This window comes from Lytechinus pictus, chromosome 6 (assembly GCF_037042905.1).
Source record: "Lytechinus pictus isolate F3 Inbred chromosome 6, Lp3.0, whole genome shotgun sequence".
Lineage (NCBI taxonomy): Eukaryota > Metazoa > Echinodermata > Echinoidea > Temnopleuroida > Toxopneustidae > Lytechinus > Lytechinus pictus.
The window spans coordinates 5,158,346-5,180,485 of record NC_087250.1 but is presented as its reverse complement, the minus strand read 5'-3'; the positions used below and the strand labels follow the sequence as shown (position 1 = coordinate 5,180,485).

At 37.2% G+C, this 22,140-nt stretch overlaps 2 protein-coding genes across 3 annotated transcripts in view; one reads left to right on the top strand and one right to left on the bottom strand.

Annotated features, from left to right (window-relative positions):
* Window positions 1–958: 958 nt before the first annotated feature.
* LOC129263020 (glycoprotein 3-alpha-L-fucosyltransferase A-like) lies at window positions 959–2,292 on the top strand. The gene has a single exon (XM_054900956.2). The coding sequence runs from the start codon at window positions 988–990 to the stop codon at window positions 2,164–2,166; it is 1,179 nt and encodes a 392-aa protein (XP_054756931.2). The 5' UTR covers window positions 959–987; the 3' UTR covers window positions 2,167–2,292.
* A 2,885-nt stretch (window positions 2,293–5,177) lies between these two features.
* Window positions 5,178–22,140, bottom strand: part of LOC129263892 (3-ketoacyl-CoA thiolase, mitochondrial-like) — a 28,032-nt gene continuing 11,069 nt past the window's right edge. Inside the window, exons 5-11 of one of the 2 annotated variants that reach the window (XR_010293852.1) lie at window positions 13,983–14,130; window positions 12,477–12,649; window positions 10,253–10,453; window positions 9,806–9,960; window positions 8,086–8,240; window positions 5,779–7,619; window positions 5,178–5,372 (exon numbers count right to left, since the gene is read on the bottom strand). Coding sequence is in view for 1 of the 2 variants with exons in the window: in XM_064100751.1 (XP_063956821.1) it covers window positions 8,156–8,240; window positions 9,806–9,960; window positions 10,253–10,453; window positions 12,477–12,649; window positions 13,983–14,130 (762 nt within the window). In the remaining variant the exon portion in view is untranslated. Of the gene's footprint in view, window positions 8,241–9,805; window positions 9,961–10,252; window positions 10,454–12,476; window positions 12,650–13,982; window positions 14,131–22,140 lie in introns of both variants that reach the window. The other variant, XM_064100751.1, reaches the window with a different exon arrangement.

Sequence of the window (22,140 nt, the reverse complement as noted above, 5' to 3'; positions counted from 1 at the left end):
CCATTTTACCATTTATGAATCCCCCTGATCGTTCGATGACTCTGACTCGATCACTCGATGCGACCAAAACAGCAGACGAGCGACTATAAACAGCAGTTACAGGCACATATTGGTCAATACTCTTGGATGGCGTATAGCCTGAATATCACCAGGGGAGTCATAATAGACGACATCATAATCTCTGGAATCGCTAGCTGCAACTCTTGAAGTATAGGTAACATGGCAAATATGCTAGGTGCCTTAATTTTGAACTTGTTGGATCAGTAGTCTTTCGTGAGGAGGTAGAAATCCCCAACTGTTCCCAATGACTGGATCACAATGTTAATCATGATCACTGACGTCAATTCATAGGGTTCATTGCGACGGTGTTGGGGTAGGTAGTAGGGATGGAGGCTGGAGGGAATTTGCTCGGCAAATGAAAATATTTTTAAAGGAAATTACAATCTTCAGATTGTAATTTCTTGACCAACTACGGTCAGTGCTCTTATATAGTTTACGTCTACTTACATAAGTGTATAACCATTTCCAACTGTTTTATGACATAGGCTAACGAGGCCTAGATGGTGGTGTCCCACTCAAGCGGATCGTCGATGGTGTTATCGGGATCCATGATGCCATTAAACTACAAAAAGAGACTCGTACCCCCTATACCAGTAATACATACATCAGGAAAAGCTTTATGATGTTGAAACATGTCCGTTTAAATTATGATTTTTTTTTCAAAGTGTGTTTTTTTATACGCTCTGTATTCGAATGGCCAAGGTCATGCACGGAGGGACACGGAGGCATAAGCACAGGCAGGTCGACGGTGAACCCTCCATGAATAGGCCTAAAGGTATGGCAATTCATTCAATTTTATTATGCTTCGTTGTACTCGATCGGGCGTGAAATGCGATAGAGTGAATATTGTTGGAGAAGTTGCATTGCACTTCATATCACTCTCTCAATGCATCGGATTTGCTACGGTCCCTCTTGAAATATCAAATAATGATGAAGAGGAAGGATGGTAGGCTCATAATACCATTTTGCTTAGCAGCGCTCATCATAATATGTTTGTCAACTGATGGACCAGCTAGATCAATTGCCCGTTTCTCCTCGGAAGTCCATGGGGTGAGATCTCCGATGTATGGAAATGCAAGTGGCCAGTCGGAAAAGGGATTATCTTGTTACCGTCAGGTACAGGTGTGGGCGGGCAAAAGGAGTCCCGGGACTCCGAAAAATTCAGAATGCCCAGGTCTAGAATGTGGGCTTAGTTATATTCTTGACAGAAGTTATGAGACTATGGCGAAGAGTGATGCAATCGTGTTCTTTCATGGTTCGAGTCGGGATTGGGCGGAGATGCAGAAGAGACGCCCACTGAATCAGGCATGGGTGTTTTATTCTTTAGAGAGTCCTCGGTATACGTCCAAACATGCAGAGCCACCAGTTAAACTTGATCGTTTATATAACTACACGATGTCGTATATGCCAACGGCAACGATTCTTAGTCCGTATGGACTTTACAATAAAACTCTTCCACAAATATCATCAGGTGAAGGTCGAAATTGGGCGAAGGAGAAAAGTGCCTTGGTGGCATGGGCGGCAACCAATTGCGGAAGAACAACCTGGCGCCGCCACGAATTTGTGAAAACGCTCGCGAAGCACGTAAGCGTCGACATGTATGGTCGTTGCGGAAACATGACTTGCGATCGATTTTCTAAAGAATGCACGAACATAATCAAGAATCACAAGTTTTATCTGTCTCTTGAGAGCAGCGAATGCCGGGACTACATCACCGAGAAGTTATGGTCTAACGCTCTATTGAATGATGTCGTGCCCATCGTGTATGGTCCACCGCGGGAAGATTATGAGCGCGTAGCGCCACCAAACTCGTTCATACATTTACAAGATTTCAAAAGCTTCCAGGAATTGGTCGATTATATTCATCTTTTAGATTCAAATGATGCCCTATACAATTCATACTTCGAATGGAAAAAACATGGATCGGTAAAAATACTTGGTGAAGCAGTTGTTCTGTATCCACCATATATGTGTAAACTGGTCTCGAAATTATTGGATGATGAAGACAAGCTGCGAAAGTTTCACCAGGAAGCAGAGCATCCTTCTGTCCGTGATGATATATTAAGTTCTTGCTTTGAGCCAACCGGATTTCCACATGATTTCTAAAGTGCAAGGAGCATCACGATACTTTCAATAATTATGTTGATTATGACGATGGTTACAATAGCACTGACGTTCATCAGAAATAATAAAATGATTATCACACTATTGGCAGAGGAGCGTTTCATGAAAGGACTTGTCGGACGTTTTATTCTTCATGTCCTGTTTTATCCGACTGTTACCTTTAAAGGGATGATCCGGGCTGAAAGTATGTATAGCTTAATAAATAGAGTAGTATTCACTGAGCAAAATGCCGAAAATTTCATCAAAATCGGATAACAAATAACAAAGTTATTGAATTTTAAAGTTTAGCAATATGTTGTGAAAACAGTCGTCATGAATATTCATTAGGTGGGCTTATGATGTCACATCTCCACTTGTTCTTTTGCATGTTATTATATGAAATTAAGTTTATTCAAATTTTTTCCTCCAAGAACTAGAAAAATTGGATTGACAACTGATTTTATTTAGTGCATTAGATATTTATTGCTGCAACTTATTTCATTATAAGGGAGACATATTATTCACACAAGTATGAAATAATGAAAAAATTATGATTTTATGTAATAACATAAGAAAACGGAAAGTAGAGATGTGACATCAGCCCACCTAATGAATATGCATGACGACTGTTTTCACAAAATATTGCTAAATTTTAAACTTTAATAACTTTATTATCTGTTATCCGATTTTGATGAAATTGTCGGCATTTTGCTCAGTGAATTCTACTCTATGTATCAAGCTATACATACTTTCAGCCCGGACCATCCCTTTAACATCTAAGCTTCGAATCAGTCCAAATCATAATCAGTCATTCCTCAGACATGCCACTTCATAGTTCACGCGACTGAATAACTCAGTTCTAGGCTTGAAATATAAGTTTTATAACTTTACTTGTGTGTTTGCAATTACAACGTCACTGTTACACAATCGTGGCTATTATGCATGCAGTTCTTTGTGATAGTCTTTGCAAAATGGCAGGGGTTATAATGGGAGAGGTAAAAATGACAGCTCTAGGTAAATATGGTCTTAAACCCCCATGCAATGAATTGTCAAAAAGCCCCCGCATGTAAAATCCTGCAGATTTTTCCACATGTTAACATTGGTACAGATCCATTTAAGCAAATGACGATATAACTGTCGAAAATATTTCCGCTTGAGTGAGCACCACTTACTTTTGAAAATTTAATGAAAAATGGGGTGCTGGTTGTTAAAAAGCCGAGAAAAAAAAAGGAGATTTGGTTAAGGGGGAAAATGACACCAAAAATTATTTCAACTAAATGAAGTTCTTTCAGGTCAGAAAAAGAAGTACAACAAAAATAATAACAATTAGATAATAAACAATGTTTTTTCTTCTGTTTGAAAAATAACAGAGATCAAATCTCCACATTTTAGCATACCAAGCTAATTACCAAGAGGGTGCTGCTTATGGTGTACAAAATACCCAACAGTACTTCCGATTCCAAGAGTTATGACCATCGAGGCGTTTATATCATATTGGATGCAGTGGTAAAGTTTCAGGGTCTTCTTTTATGCAAAGAATCTGAACCAGACGGTCTCCCTCGATCGACCCCAAATTGGTTTACCAGTCAAAACAAGATTATTATTGATTTTCATAATCAGTTACATATTCAGTGCCAAGCCTGGGAACGCATGCTTATTGTCATTCAATTATTTAAAAAGAATAGTACAGACGACATTACAAATAAGGACATAATATTTAACCACAATCATTCGTTATAATTTCAACGTCTAAGCTTTCCCCGCTATGTTCTCTATGCTTTTCCCCGCCCCCTTGCCCTCTCTGTCTCTCCACCTCTCTTATGTCTACTCTTCCTCATTTTTGCATCGGTAAACCTGGCAAAACTTTTAGATATGAAAAAACCAGCCAGACAAAAAGGAATGTTATAAAATGATGAATGAGAATAGTGCAGTTTCATTTTCCTCCTGATAAATTGAGTGAAAAAATATCTGTCGTTTGATTTCTTTTTTAAAAGCGTTCACGGTACACCTCCAATGAATTTGTAAATAGCATTGTTAGGCCGATGAAGACATAATGATGATGAAATGCCTAACCGTGACATGCACTTCTTATTTAATGTATGTACATGCGGGGGCTTTTTGGCAATTCATTGCATGGGAGTTTAAGACTGGCCATATTTTACTTAGAGCTGTCATTTTTACCTCTCCCATTATAACCCCTGCCATTTTACCTCTCCCATTATAACCCCTGCCATTTTACCTCTGCCAATATTACCTCTGCCATTATTACCTCTGCCATTTTTACCTCTGCCATTTTTACCTCTGCCATTTTTACCTCTGCCATTATTACCTCTGCCATTTTTACTTCTGCCATTTTCACCTCTGCCATTATTACCTCTGCCATTTTCACTTCTGCCATTTTAACCTCTGCCATTATTACCTCTGCCATTTTTACTTCTGCCATTTTCACCTCTGCCATTTTTACCTACAGCCCTGATATCAGTCACTCCAATGGGTTATCAAATTTGAATTAATTAATTTGATGATTATTCATGATGTACAGGGAGATGTTAGAGCAACCCCTAAAGGTTCAATTCATGTTTGAGGATATGAAAGAGAGAGTAGACAACGTGGGTTAGACCAATCTGGGCCCCGTCTTACAAAGCGTTACGATTGATCCGATAAAAACCTCAAGTATATGGAAATCCAACAATTTCATAGTTTTTTCTTCAGGACATTTGCACAATGTCCTTTGAAAACAAAGAGAAGCAAACCAAATTTTCAAGAAAAATATAAATGTATGAATATACATCGTATCTAGAAAATATTTTGAACAAACATGTATTCTGGATGTTGACGTCGCTGGCTTTCCATAGTTGCGGTTGTTTGGATCAATCGTAACTCTTTGTAAGACGGGGCCCAGATATTAACCATACGAGTGCTATTTTGGACATTCTGGGGGCAAATTGCCCTTCGCGAACGCCACTATATACTACTGCATGATAACCACAATAAAACCACAAAAGCAAGTATGGTTATATATTATTTAACTTTCATGAATTTAATTGTATTCATTTCATAACTACACATGTTTAACATGTTGTAATAGTAATATATCTCTTTCAATACACAGAATTTAAATTTGATATCCGACCATTTCCTATGCAATACTGATTCAGAAGGGAGGGAAGGGGGTTGGAATGGGGCCTGACCCTTCCAAGAAATCTTTTCTGTTATACCGTGTTTACATGTGATCGGCTTTTGGTTCAGAACCAAAAGCCGATGCAGAATCGGCTGTTGGTTCATCTTGAACCGCGTTTACATGCTGTCACAGCTCGTGGTGCAGAATCGGCTCGCGTGGCAAAAACCTGAAATGATCGGCGCACCAACAATATACGTCATAATAAAGACAACGCTAGATCCGTGCACTTACAAGTACGTCATAATGGTAAAGTAAATGAAATGCGCGCTAATTGCCGATGCAGGATTTGCTTTCTGTTTACGTGTAAAAAAAAAGCCGATTCTGCATCTGAACCTACTACTTTGGTGGTGCAAAGTTGCAGATTCTGCACCGAGAGCCGATGCAAGTTAATCACGTTTACACGCAACAAAAAAGCTGATGCAGCGTGTAAACACGGTATTAATCAATTGAAATTTAGGCAATAACACATTCACTAATTTTGTATGAAACAGTTTTTGTGCTGACTTGTCCTCAGCTGCCATTGTCAAAAGAAATTGATATGCATGCGTGCGTTTTGACATGATATTTGTTTGAGAAATATTGTTGAATCAATATCAAATTAACTTTATGACCCTGTATTCGAGTTTTTACAAATCAAATCAATCAAATATGGTTATTTACGTCTGGGATTGACCTTTAACGTCACGATCCAGAAGACATGAATCTCCACTGCCTAAATGGATTTTCATGAGATTCATAAAAAAAGTTAAATAAATCTGGATTTCAACAATATATATAACTTAACAGAACAGACATTGAACAGAAGAAATAGACAATAATAGAATTGATTTGGAAGGAATTTCTGAAACTCCAAAATAATCCTGAGAGTTAAAGGTATTTTGAATACATTTCATTACACTTTTAATTCATAAAGAACCTGACATTCACGCTTCTGAAGGATAAAAATTGACCAAGAATAAGATTAATATAGGAGATAGCACATCATTTACTGGATGTCAAGCCAATGTTAAAGGGCTGTCACAGGTTTAAGCTTAGCATGTTTGTCAATGAATTATGGCAAGCCATTTTCTCATTTAATTCTATTCAATGATATCAACTTCAAGCATTCCATACTTGATATTGGGAATCGCCTTACAGAATCAAAGTATAAAGAAATTGAATTCTTCAAATAAAAAAAAAATGTTGTATTGTTAACAAAACAATATCTAATTATTTAATGAGGAAACGGCTTTATCTCGTTGATAATACCCGCTATTATGTAGGGACACGACAGTGATTTTCCGCGATTTCACAGAATTCACGGAAACAACCTTTTGGATGTCTGCATATACAGGCTACGCAGGCAAAAGCATCAAATATGACAACCCCTGTGAGAATCCAACCTTTGTCAATAAATTTGTTTGCAAGGAGGAAAAAAATCAGAAAAATAGCATGGTGAAAGTTTGAAAGAAATCGGACAAGGTATTAGACAGTTATGGCTGTTTTAAAAAGGAGATCACTTGCATTTTTGGTAACTGGGTAGATAAATTCTAGCAAGTGGTACTGACAACTTTTCCCATAGACTCTACTAAATTATAAGAGATTTTCACATAAGTGCCAATTCACATGGGGCAGTAATCAATTATTTACACATATAATTTGAAGTGAAACTTTTGAAGAAAAAAAAATCTTACATTTTAACCATTTTGTGTACTGGAGCAACCAGAATACAAGTCCCCACTTCAAATCACAATTTGAAGTCTCCACGTATATAGTAGTGATTACAACTTTGGACAACTTTAAAAAATTCATAACTTTCTTATTGTTTATCATATATTGTTCACAATTTCACCTATCTATTTGTCTGATTTTGCCGTTTCCTCTAAAGACAACTCATCATTTGGGTTGGATTCCTTTTTAAGAACAAAACTATAAATATTGCTTCTCTGAAAGTGAAGTGGCATAGTAGTTCTAAGTCAGAGGGTTGTGTGTTCAAATCCCATCACGGCCTAGCATCCTTTGGAAAGGCATCAATCCACACTTTGCCACTCTCCACGCAAGTGCTAAATGGGTACCCAGAAGGATGTGAACGTCACGGTCGCTTGTCCAGTACTGTATGCACCTCATTGGCAACTGGCTGGAATACTCCCCAGGGAGTGGAGGATGTGCATACATTGAGTGCGGGAACGACTAATTGAATCCGATGACCAGAGTAATAATAAATCTCTAAGCCTTAGATACGTACAATGCATGTCTTATGCGTATTATGAATAACAAAATTATTATTTATTATATCCTACATAAATTAAATCTTGTATGCTGATTGGCTTAAATAGCATCATGTGACCAAACATATTCTCACTATTTTGCAATGATGTCCAAAATGAAACGCCCACCGAAGAAAATGTGCTATTCCGTGACGTCAATGATGGAAAAGTCGACTATTCCATCATTGACGTCACAGATCATGCAATCTCTCGGGCGCACCAGTCAGCGAGTTGACTCTACCGGACGGCGCAGCGCGTTGTCTATATTTAAGTTCAGACACTACATGTACAAGAGTGTAGATAGACTATTGTTCTACCTTATTAAATGTAGGATATAAAACAAATATACCAGGCCTTTGTTTCGAAATATAGAGGGAATTATTTATCCTCCATTGTACTGGCCAAATTACTATTTTGTATTAGTAATGCCAGTCGAACCTCGGAAGATAATTCTCGCTATACTTACTCAAAACTTGGTATATTTGTATACTATACTATGTAGAGTTTGTAATTGTTGTGGAAATGCATGGTTTGGTCTAGAGGTTGTTGCTGAAGACAGAGGCTATTATTGCAGGCTTTCTAGAATGACAGCGATACCTTGTCCGCCACCGATACACGCTGAACCAACACCGTATTTATTGCCTCTCCGTCTGCATTAAAAGATTAAAAGGAATAAAGAAGTTTGAATTTAAACCAGTTAACGACCTGATGCATCGAACCCACTGCCACAGTTCTTTATATACTATGGCCCGTATTCTTAAAAAGTTGGGTTTAACTTTAAAGGGCCCAGCCACTGACAAATCATGGGGAAATTGAATCAATACGAAATTTGCAAAAGGCCAATTGACTTGCATAATATAATCCGTCCGTCATGAGCGCCCGTCGGACTAATGCGATAGAAGTTTGGACAGCACAAATTTGACCGAACTCGTGATGGTTATTTACTTCGGATCGTTGCAGTTCCAGTTTCCAACAATCCCAATTCCTAGACTCATAACAGGTCTCTTGATTGCTAAACAAAAAAAAAACAACCTCTGTGAAGTTACATGTTTCAAAGTGAAAACTAATTTACTTCTGGTTGGTTAGTCTACTAAATAATGCTCTCCTAAAGACCTCCCAGACATACCCGCGTCTATAACATAACACCCTCGGCAGAGCTGCCAAGTTGTATTTTGCATTTTCAGTATTCTTATCCCCCAAAATCAGTATTTTGACAAAAAAATCAGTATTTTTACTGTGTGAGATAAATATTTTGTATTTTTCCCCCAAAAAGTGTATTTCATAATAAAATGCTTGGCGCACTCGCCCATCACGGCGCTCAAGCTGCATGCAAGCTAAAATGTGCACCGCTCTTGCAGATGAAAAAAAAAAACATTGAAACTTGTGTATATCCCACCCTGGTTTTTACAAAATGATTGAAAAAAAAAAACAAGTTACCTGAAATTACATTGATCTAATAACCATATTTGTGTACGTTTTATGAAATAGAGACATATAGAGATGATTTTTTTTTTTTTTAAATACAAAAAACGTACTGCCGTATTTTGGTTGCAAAAACGTACTAAATACGGAAAAATCGTACTACTTGGCAGCTCTGCCCCAGGCATGCAGCCGACTGAAAGACTTGAATCCCTTCTCTGTTCTGAGATAAGCCTTGATTTCTCCATGATTTGTCAATGAAAGGTCGCTTTAACTGAGGTTTAAAGTTGTGGTTTAAGTATGGATAGCCAATTGTTACATAAATCACTAACAGTAGAGAAATAATATTTCAGCTCATTTGGCTCTCAAATCATTTATATTGAGTAGGAAGTATAAATAAGATTATTGTCTGCACCATCGATGACTCAGGAAAGAGCAACGTAAACATATGAAACATACAAATTTTGACACTTTTGGCTTCCCATAATTTGAGCACAGAGTTATGGTCTAAGTTAAACCCGACTTCAGAATACGGGCCTAATTTTCCAACAAAAGCAAGCGTTATTGATGCTTTTCCTAACTTATTCAGCATAGATCATCCTCTTCCATCTATCTGATGGAAGATGATGGATTTATCATGAAAAATGTCGAGGGGGGGCCTAGGGTTAACATTGCATTGAATGGTTTTTTTTTTTTGCATTTCAGGCGTAAAATCGCCCCGAGCCACGTGTAATTTTTTCCCCTGCCCCCCCCCCCCTCCCTCCTGAGTCACTATTACCTGAGGAAATTGACCTACCTTAGCTCATGGACAAGATGTGCTGTGATTCTCGAACCAGAGGCCCCGACGGGATGACCCAGAGCGATTGCGCCCCCGTTGACGTTGGTCTTCTGCCGATCCAAGCCCAGCTCACGCTCCACTGCGATGAACTGTGCTGCAAAGGCCTCGTTGACCTACAAATAGTGAAATGAAAATGTGACAAACATTTTCAGGGTTCCCACAGAAATTTGAAAACAGAATTCCATGACTTTTCCATGACTTAATTGCTGCTTTCCTTGACTTTCCGGGACGTCCCGGAGTTATGATGATGATGATGCACAGCATTTGTATAGCGCCATATATCTGTCAAAGACATTCAAAGGCACTGGGCTGCCTTTGACAGTGATTTTCTGCCTTCGAGCAATATGCAGCTTAACGAAATCCCACAACACAAAGCTGCGAGCTAGGTTATAGGTAAGGACTTACCTCTACAAGGTCCATATCATCGAGCGTCAGGCCGGCTTTCTCCAAGGCACTCCTTACGGCATATACCGGTCCTATACCCATGATGCTAGGGTCGCAGCCGGCAACGTTGTAACTGACTAGCCTGGCTAGTGGTGTGAGGTTGTGCTTGGTAACTGCTTCCTCGCTGGCTAGGATCACCGCTCCTGCTCCGTCACAGATACCCTAGTGAACAGACATAAGGATTTTAACAGAAGTAATTATGGAGTTGTGTGGTCTAGTGGTTAGAGGATTGGCCTCTTGATAATGATGTTGTAAGTTCAAATCCCCGCCCAGACATTGTCTTCGCTTTAATCAAAAAGGTTCCATAGTAATATCTGATGTCTATATTAAGGTCAACCACTATGACTGATTATATGATAGATCATTGGGGCAATTCCATAGGTTGGTGGACATGAGCTCAATGTGTCTTTGTACATATAGCCCATCTGAACTGTAACGTGAGTAACCACTTTATCTGCACCCCTAGTAAAAACCATGTGTTCTTTATTTTTTTAATTATATACAAATTTGTCTCCCTAATATACTTCTTTGAAATGGATATAATCAACTTTCATAAAAGCCTTGCATGAGGACACTTTTCACTTATGTCCACTTTTCATTTTATGCATGTCCAAATCATGTAACATGAGTAACCGACACATTTCAAAGATTTGCAGGAGCATAATGAAATTTCCAAAGTTTTGTTTTTATACAAAGAATAGTCAGACTGCATACTATGTTGTGATAAAGAGATGTTTAGTTCCTATCAATAATAATGGAGTTACAGCTCCAAGTATGAGTCAAGGTGTCTCCAAATGTAACGTGAGTAACCGTGGAATAGCCCATTGTCATTTGATTGGTTGGTCGGTATCGATCATTCGGACCATTTTACAATAACGTTATCAAACATTGCAATATTGGATCCATTCATTGTGCAATTTCGGATCCCTACGATGTTGTCCATTGCATGCGCACCCAGACTGCAGGCACCACTCATGTTTGCAGCGCGCATGTTGTATGTAGGCGATAATCAACAGACCGAGCTCGCACTGCATGAGCATATTTTGCCTCGAAATTCACATATTGCATATGAAAAAAAATCTATCTTTAGGTGTCATATAAACCAAATAATGAATGTTCTTTTCTTTCCTGCATTGGACAGAATACTTTGTTCGGTGAAAGATGAAATGAATGATCCATTCAACTCGGCTACGCCTTGTTGACTGGATCATTTCATCTTTCACCTCATGAAGTATTCTATCCATTGCATTCATAAACATTCATTATTTTGTATATTAACTTAGAAGTAAAATATTTCAAACATTATGTAAATAATTCATTTATGCCAGCTTGGCGTTACACAGCCGAAAGCTGTCCTGTTCCATGACATTTGCTCCCACGACAATAGCCCGGGTTTAACACTATACCCTACCCTAAACCCTTACATAAAACCCTATTGCTCCCCTAAACCTGACCCTACATCTTAATTAAGCCTGGAGCAATTGTCACGGGAGAAAATGTTGCCACAAGCTGTCCTGTCATGTTACCATTGTAGAAACAGAAAAAGAGGGAAATAATATAAGCACGTCTAAGTCCATAATGTGGATTATACTTAAGTATCATCCAAAACATCACTCTAACATGCCATTTTTAGACAAGTGAGAATTGAATCTTGTATAATTTTTTAGTGGTAACTTGATAATTGACTTAATACATATCTTGTGCCCTCTCCCAGCAATGTCTTTATTTTCTTTAACCCTTTCCCTGCATACTTTGCACCAATGCACACTCGGTGACGCGCAAACTTTACATTTGACGCTCAAACAAACAATCCATTGTCTCCCTGCCTGAAAATAATTCAGCACATAGGGGTTCATGGTCCAGCGCACAAAAAATTAACAAGGCAATTCAAATACTTATCATACATATTTACTGCCTGATTGGATATCAGAGCTAAGATTACATCTTTTTCTACATAGGAATGCTCTCAACATAGTTGAAAGCTTTTCTCTTACAACATGGGCCCCGTATTGACACAAAGGTTAGTGATTGATCGTACGCTTGACTTTTACAATTTAATTCACAATCAATTGTAGAAAAATGCTCTACAATCATTGCTAAGCTTTATCTTACTGGCCCCGGAAATGCTGATCAAATTTGAGAAGTGAAGAAATACTCTGAACATACATATTCCAAGTGTACTTACCGAGGCATTCCCTGCCGAGACCAGACCGTTCTTCTTGAAAACCGGCGGTAACTTTGCGAGCTGAGCCATGGTGGTCTCGCGAGGGTGTTCGTCGGTGGTCACCGATTTTGGTCCTTTCTTGGTGGCGAGCTCGATGGGTGCCAATTCAGCGTCAAAGATCCCTGCCTTATTGGCTGAAAAAGAAGACATAATAGGGCGATTCCATGCCAGAAAAATCAGCCATTTTCACAATATTTTTCAACCTACTGTCCAAACAAACTTCAATGTATTTTGTGGTAATAATAATAGTACTACTCACTACTGGGTAGTCATGTAAAAAAATGTCAACCAACAAAAATATGTTGTCCATGGGTGAATTAGAGGTGAAAATGTAGCGTGTCGTACGGGACATTTCTGAGTCCCGTACAACACACACTATTTTCACCTGTAATTTACCCATAATCAAACAGTTTTTCACAAGACTACTATTACTACTATAGATAACTATAATTTTATTATTGACAAGAAATAAATTGTTATTGCTCAAGCAATCAGCAGAGACTAGATATTGTTGTCGAAATGTCCTGTACGACACGTACGGAATCGCCCAATATATATATTTAGATTTGAAGGGCACACTGACCAGCAGTCGTAATAGCCCCACCTCAAGTTCTCAACATCTCCAATCTGGCCAGCTTTCTAACCCATAATGCAACATTCTGAACAGTGTAGTCTTGTAAAATAGACCAACTTCAATGATAACTCATTGATTTTTTTTGGGGGGGGTAAAATATTCTGCAATTCAGGCTTTTGCTGCAAATGAATTTTCAATAAACCATTTCCATTTCCGGGGTTGTCATTTTTTTTCAAGCAATCCTTTTGCAAACTGTAAATGGCCAATTTTCTTTGTTGGTAGTAGATCATATTTGTTTAGAATGACTTTTTTATTTTGTATTTGTTTCTTTATGATTAATACCAAAATCAATTACTGATATATTATGCTTGTTACGTAATGAAAATTGTATTGTATACCATTGTTATGACTGCAGAAGAAAAAATAAATCAAATCAAATCGATACCATTACAATTACCAACTGGCTATGAAAGGGAAAGCAAACTATGCGTTGTCTCTCATCGACCGTGTGTTATAAGTAATTGTACAATGCCTACTTTTTGTACGTGAGCAAATGGAGACTGAATAAAGACAGTAATATCAAATATCACTTGCTGCGGGCGTTCCTCTTCTTTCTTTCTTTTTTTTTGGGGGGGGGGGGGTTGGGGTATGTAGTTTAAGTCCATAATGGTGTATCTCGTCATTTTATACTCCACGTAAAGATTATACTTGTTTCCATACAGTGTCAGCTGAAAACAAATCATTGTCCAAATTTTCAATAACAAGTTACAGCAATGTAAAACAAAAAAAAGACAAGAACACCCCTGCAAGAAACAAAAACAAAAAAGCAGAAAAACACAATTAAATCAAATGAAACAAAAGAAAAGCCTACAGGAAACTGTAATACTTCCTACCTTCAGCCCACCTCTGTTGGCCAAGTAAAGCAAACTCGTCGCAATCTTCTCTCGTGACCTCATACTTGGCTCCAAGTGTTTCTGCCGTGATGCCCATGGGCGTCTTGATGTGTGCGTCAGTGAGGGTCGCCCATAGGGTATCCTCAAGCTATACAAAGAAAAAAGAAAATAAGAGAAAACTTCTTTATTCCCATAGGCATATTGATGTGTACATCAGTGAGGGTTCCTATAGGGTATCTTCAAACTAAACAAGGAAAAAGAAAATAAGAGAAAACTGTTTTATTCCCATAGGCATATTGATGTGTGCGTCAGTGAGGGTTCCTATAGGGTATCTTCAAGCTAAACAAGGAAAAAGAAAATAAGAGAAAACTGTTTTATTCCCATAGGCATATTGATGTGTGCGTCAGTGAGGGTTGCCATAGGGTGTCCTCAAGCTAAACAAGGAAAAAGAAAATAAGAGAAAAATTCTTTATTCCCATAGGCATATTGATATGTACATCAGTGAGGGTTGCCATAGGGTGTCCTCAAGCTAAACAAGGAAAAAGAAAATAAGAGAAAAATTCTTCATTCCCATGGGCATATTGATATGTACATCAGTGAGGGTTGCCATAGGGTGTCCTCAAGCTAAACAAGGAAAAAGAAAATAAGAGAAAACTTTTTTATTCCCATAGGCATATTGATGAATACATCAGTGAGGGTTGCCATAGGGTATCCTCAAGCTACATGTAAACAAAGAAAAAGAAAATTAAGAGGAAAAATCTCAACAGATATCCTTATACTCATAGAGGTCTTGATTTGTGCATCAGTGATAGTAGCCCGTTAAGCTAAACAAATAAAAAAAAAAGATAAATTAGGAAGAAACCTCAACAGATATCTGTTAAACCCATAGGCGTCTTAATGTGTGCGCCGGTGTGGGTTGCCCATATGTAGGATGCCCTCATGTTTAATAACAAATAATATGAAAAAAATAGGGAGAAATATTCTCAACAGATATCCTTTACAGGTATCTAGATGTGTGTGTCAGTGAGGGTTGCACATAGGGTGTCCTCAAGCTCATCAAATTAAAAAAACATATAAATTAGGAAGAAATATCAACAGATATCTTTCAAACCCATGGGCGTCTTACTCTGTGCATTAGTGTGGGTTGCCATTAGGATGTCCTCAACAAATCAAATGAAAATATAGGGAGAAATATTCTGAACAGATATCTACATTCTAGAAGCGTGTGTCAGCGATGCTTGCCTATATAGTGTCCTCATGCTAATTAAAGAAAAAAATAAAGTGAAAAATCTCAAAAGATATCCTAAAGGGCTATGCTGGGCTGAAAATAATGATACTCAAATATGAAATATAATAAACTTCACCCAGCAAAATGCTGAAAATTTCATCAAAATCAGATAACTATTAACAAAGTTAGTGAATTTTCAATAGCAATAGTTTGTGAAAACAGTTCTTTTGCTCATTTCTCAGCAATTACACATTTACATGTACTTCCAGTTCATTTTGCACAATTTTTTTTAATGAGATTCTGTTCACAATCATTTTGAGATTGGAATACCGCAACTGAAATTTATCTTAATGATGTGAATATTCATACGCAAACCACGTGAATGCAAAATTTTTCAAGAACTTTGTATAGGTATGCAGCTACATTGTACCAGCAAATATTATCACACACTTGGCTTTGGAACGTTTCAATGCATACTAATGAGGGTTGGTTAAAATAACAAATCAATTGAACTTTGAATTTGTATGCTTGATAATACTTGAAGTTGATAAGAAGATAAGTAGTGATTTGAAATTGGCTCTTCATGCATTTGTTTAATCATTAAAGCTAAATGAAAGTTGTTGCAGCAAAACACTGATTTTGTGAGAAAGTCTGTAAAACCAAGGTTAAGTATTACTATATCATCGTGGATCTAGATCTGGTACAGTTACATAAACTGAACTTTGTGAAATCATAAAATCTAAGCTGAAAAACGATCACACTGAAGATCGCCAACACAGATAGGCACACGTGGGACAGTGTATATTATTATCGCTGGAATAAAGACCCGACGGAAGTGCCCGAATCCGTGCTTCTTTTGCTTATTTCTCAGCAATCACACAATTTCTTCCAGAATCCTTTGGCACAAATTTTTTATTCATACAAACAGACACTTGGGTGGTCATTATATTGGATTCTGTAAAAAATCATCTTGAGATCGTTACCACAACTGGCATTTATCTTTAAAATGTATGAAGGAAAAAGAAAAAAGATACATGCCATTAATTTTGCCAATGCCACTTTATAAAACAAGAAGAGACTGAATACCATCCGGTAGCATACTTGCACCGCAAGATATAAAAACTTATTATATTAATTGTTTCAACAAGAAAACAACCAGCAACTTTCCTACTCACTTCCATGATATGCAATACACAGTGGTAAAGAATATACATGTACACATACAACCAGGAACACAATGTATCACATTCAGGGTAGGAAAAAAAAATTATCTTTAGGTGCTATCTTTTTTCTACATTTAGATTATAGGTTTAGATTTATCTATTTCCGTTCAACAAAATAAACAAAATAATCAAAGTAATAGTACATATTCAATATAATACAGACAGTTCAATGACATTTCATATACAAATATAAAAGATTAATCAAGTGAATGTATTTATTTTTTTCTCATTTGATTATCTGTATTTATACTTTGTTATTTGTTGTGTTATCTATTTTTTGAGGGGCCCACATTGTACAAGCATTGCTTTTTAGTGGGTCCCCCCATTTCCATCTTAATTTAATTTCTATTGAAAAATTAGTATACATATTTAAAACCTACAATGTGTTGCCGAAATTGTCTAAGTGTTTTTTTCACAACATATGTATCATTAATTTTGTTTGCAACGGATACAAATATTTATGTTTATATATGGTATACAATTTGTTTTTGTTTGATGGAAGTGAAATAAATAAATTTGAATTTGAATTTGAATTTGAATGATAAGAACGATAAATTTAAAATAGTAATAAGTCCTGAGAAAAAAGGAGACCCAGACTTGCCAAGAAAACCAATGCTTGTATAAAAAGGCAAGTCCCTGTAAACTTAGTTTCAAACCGAATTAACAAAGCTATATACAATCATGGAGACGGAGACAAGCTTAAAACAAGAAATCTACAAAATTTAAAATTGAAGCATATAAGCGACTACAAAATAAGAGAAAGTAATTTAAATAACAACAATGACAAGAATGATAAATTTAAAATAGTAATAAGGAGTAAAAAGGAGACAAAGGAAAGAGGGAGGGAGAGGAGAGTGGTACAAATAAAAAATAAAACTTAAAATGAAAAGAGGTACATGAAAAGAGGTACATGGCAGGTGCACGGTTGTAGGCATTGTAGTGTCATCATTGGGGCGATTGCAGGATTTTGGGTGCTATTTCTTTTATTTTAAGGGTTTCTTTTTTATGGGTAACACGCAATTACATGTATGCAGTGAAAGTAAATATCATTATTCTGCCATAGTTACAATTCTACTTTTCTAAACAATCTTGAATACTGTTTGTGACAGATCTTGGGGCGACTCTAGAAAGGATGGTCGCCCCAAAGCAGACATTTTGGGGGATTTAAAGGAGAAATATATTGAAAATCGTAAAAATGGAGAATCATATATCAAATCAAAGGAGAAAAAAAGGAGAACACGATGGTGTACATCATTTATCATGGAGACCGATGGAACTCAGTTAATTGATAGTTTAAAGTTCTCTCTCTGAATGCTTCAAACACGCAGAATTACGTCCGCGAAATTGGGGATTTTTTATGACGTCACTTTCTGTACGAGAGGCGTGATTGGCTCTCCCACGTGAAGCTCCACTTGCATGCAAAACCTGTTGCGAGGGTACGTTTTCTCCACATTGTCACTGAATACTTCGATCACGAAATGAAAGAAAACCCAGAATTTTATCTAGATTTGGATTTTCAAATTGATGATTTTGAAGATGAAGAGAATGATGATGAAGTGAACAACAAAGTGACGTAGTTGGGGGTAAATTGGGGGAATCGATGATGAGGAGTCGGATCGACAATTCAACTTGCAACACGATCACATGCCGATTCGCTACCAACTCATGCAGCTGCTAAGTGCTAGCTACACCGCGCGTGCCAAATTGAATTCACTAAAATGACTTACCACACTGTCCAGACAGAGTCTCTTACTTCTGTGACTATGAAGAAGGAAAATAATGATAAAACTGTACTTACAAATAAGTGAATGTAATCCGAACCTGAAGGCAAATCAACTCAACGAATAGCAGCAGACGATATGCACCTATGATAAACTTCATGTGGCTGGGATAGATTGTCACTCGTTCTGTTAGATGTAATTTTTATCTCATTAATTGACAAAATTACGAAACTCGGGGAATTATTTACCTATATAAAAATATAGTAACATCTCGTATAATTTTTAAATTACGATAAAACGTTTTTTTGAAGGAAAACGTTGAGGTAAATTAAAATTAGATGTAAAAGATCCCCAACATGCGTAGCTTGATTGAGAGCTGTGCAACACGTGCATAGATCTACTCTCTCAGCCAAGGCGATCAAGCAATACGGCATGTTTGTGATTTTGATTACGATCACATATACGAGCTTTTAAAAGGTTTTATCGTAATTTAAAAAATAATACGAGATGTTACTATATTTTTATATAGATAAATAATTCCTGAGTTTCGTAATTTTGTCAAATTAATGAGATAAAAATTACATCTAACAGAACGAGTGACAATTCAACTTGCAACACGATCACATGCCGATTCGCTACCAACTCATGCAGCTGCTAAGTGCTAGCTACACCGCGTGTGCCAAATTGAATTCACTAAAATGACTTACCACACTGTCCAGACAGAGTCTCTTACTTCTGTGACTATGAAGAAGGAAAATAATGATAAAACTGTACTTACAAATAAGTGAATGTAATCCGAACCTGAAGGCAAATCAACTCAACGAATAGCAGCAGACGATATGCACCTATGATAAACTTCATGTGGCTGGGATTTTTAAATTACGATAAAACGTTTTTTGAAGGAAAACGTTGAGGTAAATTAAAATTAGATGTAAAAGATCCCCAACATGCGTAGCTTGATTGAGAGCTGTGCAACACGTGCATAGATCTACTCTCTCAGCCAAGGCGATCAAGCAATACGGCATGTTTGTGATTTTGATTACGATCACATATACGAGCTTTTAAAAGGTTTTATCGTAATTTAAAAAATAATACGAGATGTTACTATATTTTTATATAGATAAATAATTCCCGAGTTTCGTAATTTTGTCAAATTAATGAGATAAAAATTACATCTAACAGAACGAGTGACAATCTATCCCAGCCACATGAAGTTTATCGTCGGTGCATATCGTCTGCTGCTATTCGTTGAGTTGCCTTCAGGTTCGGATTACATTCACTTGTTTGTAAGTACAGTTTTATCATTATTTTCCTTCTTCATAGTCACAGAGGTAAGAGACTCTTTCTGGACAGTGTGGTAATTCATTTTCATGAATTCAATTTGGCCCGCGCGGTGTAGCTAGCACTTAGCAGCTGCATGAGTTAGGTAGCGAATCGGCATGTGATCGTGTTGCAAGTTGAAGTGTCCGACTCATCATCATCGGCGTAATTCCCCCAATTTACCTCCAACTACGTCACTTTGTTGTTCATTTCATCATCATTCTCTTCATCTTCAAAATCATCAATTTAAAAATCAAAATCTAGATGAAATTCTGGGTTTTCTTTCATTTCGTGATCGAAGTATTCAGTAACAGTGTGGAGAAAACGTACCCTCGCAACAGGTTTTGCATGCAAGTGGAGCTTCACGTGGGAGAGCCAATCACGCATCTCGTACAGAAAGTGACGTCATCAAATTCAAGTCAATTCAGAGAGCGATGCGAGGCATATTTCGGAGAGGCATTTTGAGCGTTTTTTAATCGGCGATTTTCACCTTATGTATTATTTTCGTTATTTTTGAATGACCCACTGATAATCCCCACATCATTACCTTTCCATTGACATATAATAAGACCACATTCATAATCAATATAGTTCTCCTTTAAGGGGTGATTTGGGCTGTCACGAGGGCGAAATCGTCCGTCTGCCTCATGAATTTCCTATGCTGATCGCCAACATCAGCCAAGTGTTTGGATACACTACTGATTCATCTCTAAAAGATACGTTTATTGTTTCCGAGAAGAAAATGTCAGATGTTTATCACAATTAGACCACAAAGCCCTCACAATGGATTCGAGTACACAGCAGCTATTGCACAGAACACTAATTGGAGCGTTGTGGCCCAGTGGATTAGTTTTTGGACTTTGAAACAGAGGGTCGTGGGTTCGAATCCCAGCCATGGCGTAATTTCCTTCGGCAAGAAACTGATCCACAATGTGCTGCACTCAACCCGGGTGAGGAAATGGGTACCGGTAGGAAGTAATTCCTTAAAAAGCTGTGTGCGCTATGAACGCTTAGCTTAGCCGGGTACTATAGGAGCGCCTTGAGCACCTAACAATGTGGATATGTGCGCAATACCCTATATTAATTTGTCAAATCACCCGGGGCTCAGTTCATGAAGAGTTAACCTTACATGTAAATAGACTGGGGGCTGATTCAGCCCCCCCCCCCGCTTATGATCTCGGCCGTCGATGGTGCAATCACGACGAAAAATGGCACGTACGTTACACATGGCTTAATCTTCAAAACTACAAGATCAAATTCTGTGAAAAATCTCATTGCTAATTAATAATGCTAATTTATGCATAAAATCAAAAGTTTTTTCTAATAATAACTAAATAATGCCCCTAAAATGCCCATTTTTGGTACACAGACACTTTATATGAATCTGATCAAAATTTCAAAATCACATTTATTTTCTAATGTATTTCATCGTGTTCTAAATTTCTTTATGTATTTCTCTGTTTTTCAACTTTCTGTTTTTATTGTTTTTTCAATGGAAATTTTTGGGGACTTTATTTTTACCATAAATAAGATGGAATTAAATTATTTTAATCAGTAAAAGGAAAATAATTATACATTCATGAATTTGACTAAAAATACTATTTTCATTGGATTTGTACACAAATTCATGTTTTTGAGCAATTTTGGGTCTGCACGCACTTACGAAATGTTGCGTAATTTCGGAACAGCGTACCCGGGGGTCGCAATTTTGGTCTCAAAAGTTGCGCGAGACTTGAATGTAAAAAGTCAGTGAGCTACGTGGTCAAAAAATTTCGCACGGCGGATTTATCACGAAAAATGTGTGAATCAGCCCCCCGTCTTCTTAGGGTTAAACTATGGTAACTTTGCCATAATGGCAACTACCATGGTAACATGGTAGGGCAGCCAATCAAAATCAAGATTTTCCATGGTAGTTGCCATAATGGCAAAGTTACAATCGTTGTAACCCTTTGCAAAACAGGCCCCAGTAATCAACGATGACAAACCATGAACATACTCTACCAGGAAAAAATACGCAGGGGACCAAAATGATCAAAGAGCCTCAAAAATTTAAAAAGAGCCCCCAAAATTCTTCGTTCATTGCATTGTTAAAGGTCAAGTCCACCCCAGAAAAAAAGTTTATTTAAATAAATAGAGAAAAATCATGAATAACGCTGAAAACTTCATCAAAATCGGAAGTAAAATAAGAAAGTTATGACATTTTAAAGTTTCGCTTATTTTTCACAAAACAGTTCTATGCTCAACTCAGTGATATGCAAATGAGAGAGTTGATGATGTCACTCACTCACTATTTCTTTTGTTTGTCATTGTTTGAATTATACAATATTTCAATTTTCACGAATTTGACAATTAGGACCCCCTTGCTTGAACCACAAAATGTTAATGGAATTCCATGTGTTTAGGGAGGAATGAAACTTTTTTTCACATGACAATGACAAGAAAATCAAAATATTTCATATTTCATATAATAAAATACAAAGAAATGGTGAGTGGGTGATGTCATCGGTCCCCTCATTTGCATACCGAACAGGATGTGCAGATAACTGTTTTGAGAAAATAGGCGAAACTTTAAAATGTTATAACTTTCTTATTTTACATCTGATTTTGATGAAATTTTCAGTGTTACGCTTGTTTGATTTTTGTCTTTCTATTCAAATCAGCTTTTT

Excerpts from the sequence above, each read along its gene's own strand:
- LOC129263020 (XM_054900956.2), top strand. The coding sequence starts at position 988 with ATGATGAAGAGGAAGGATGGTAGGCTCATAATACCATTTTGCTTAGCA.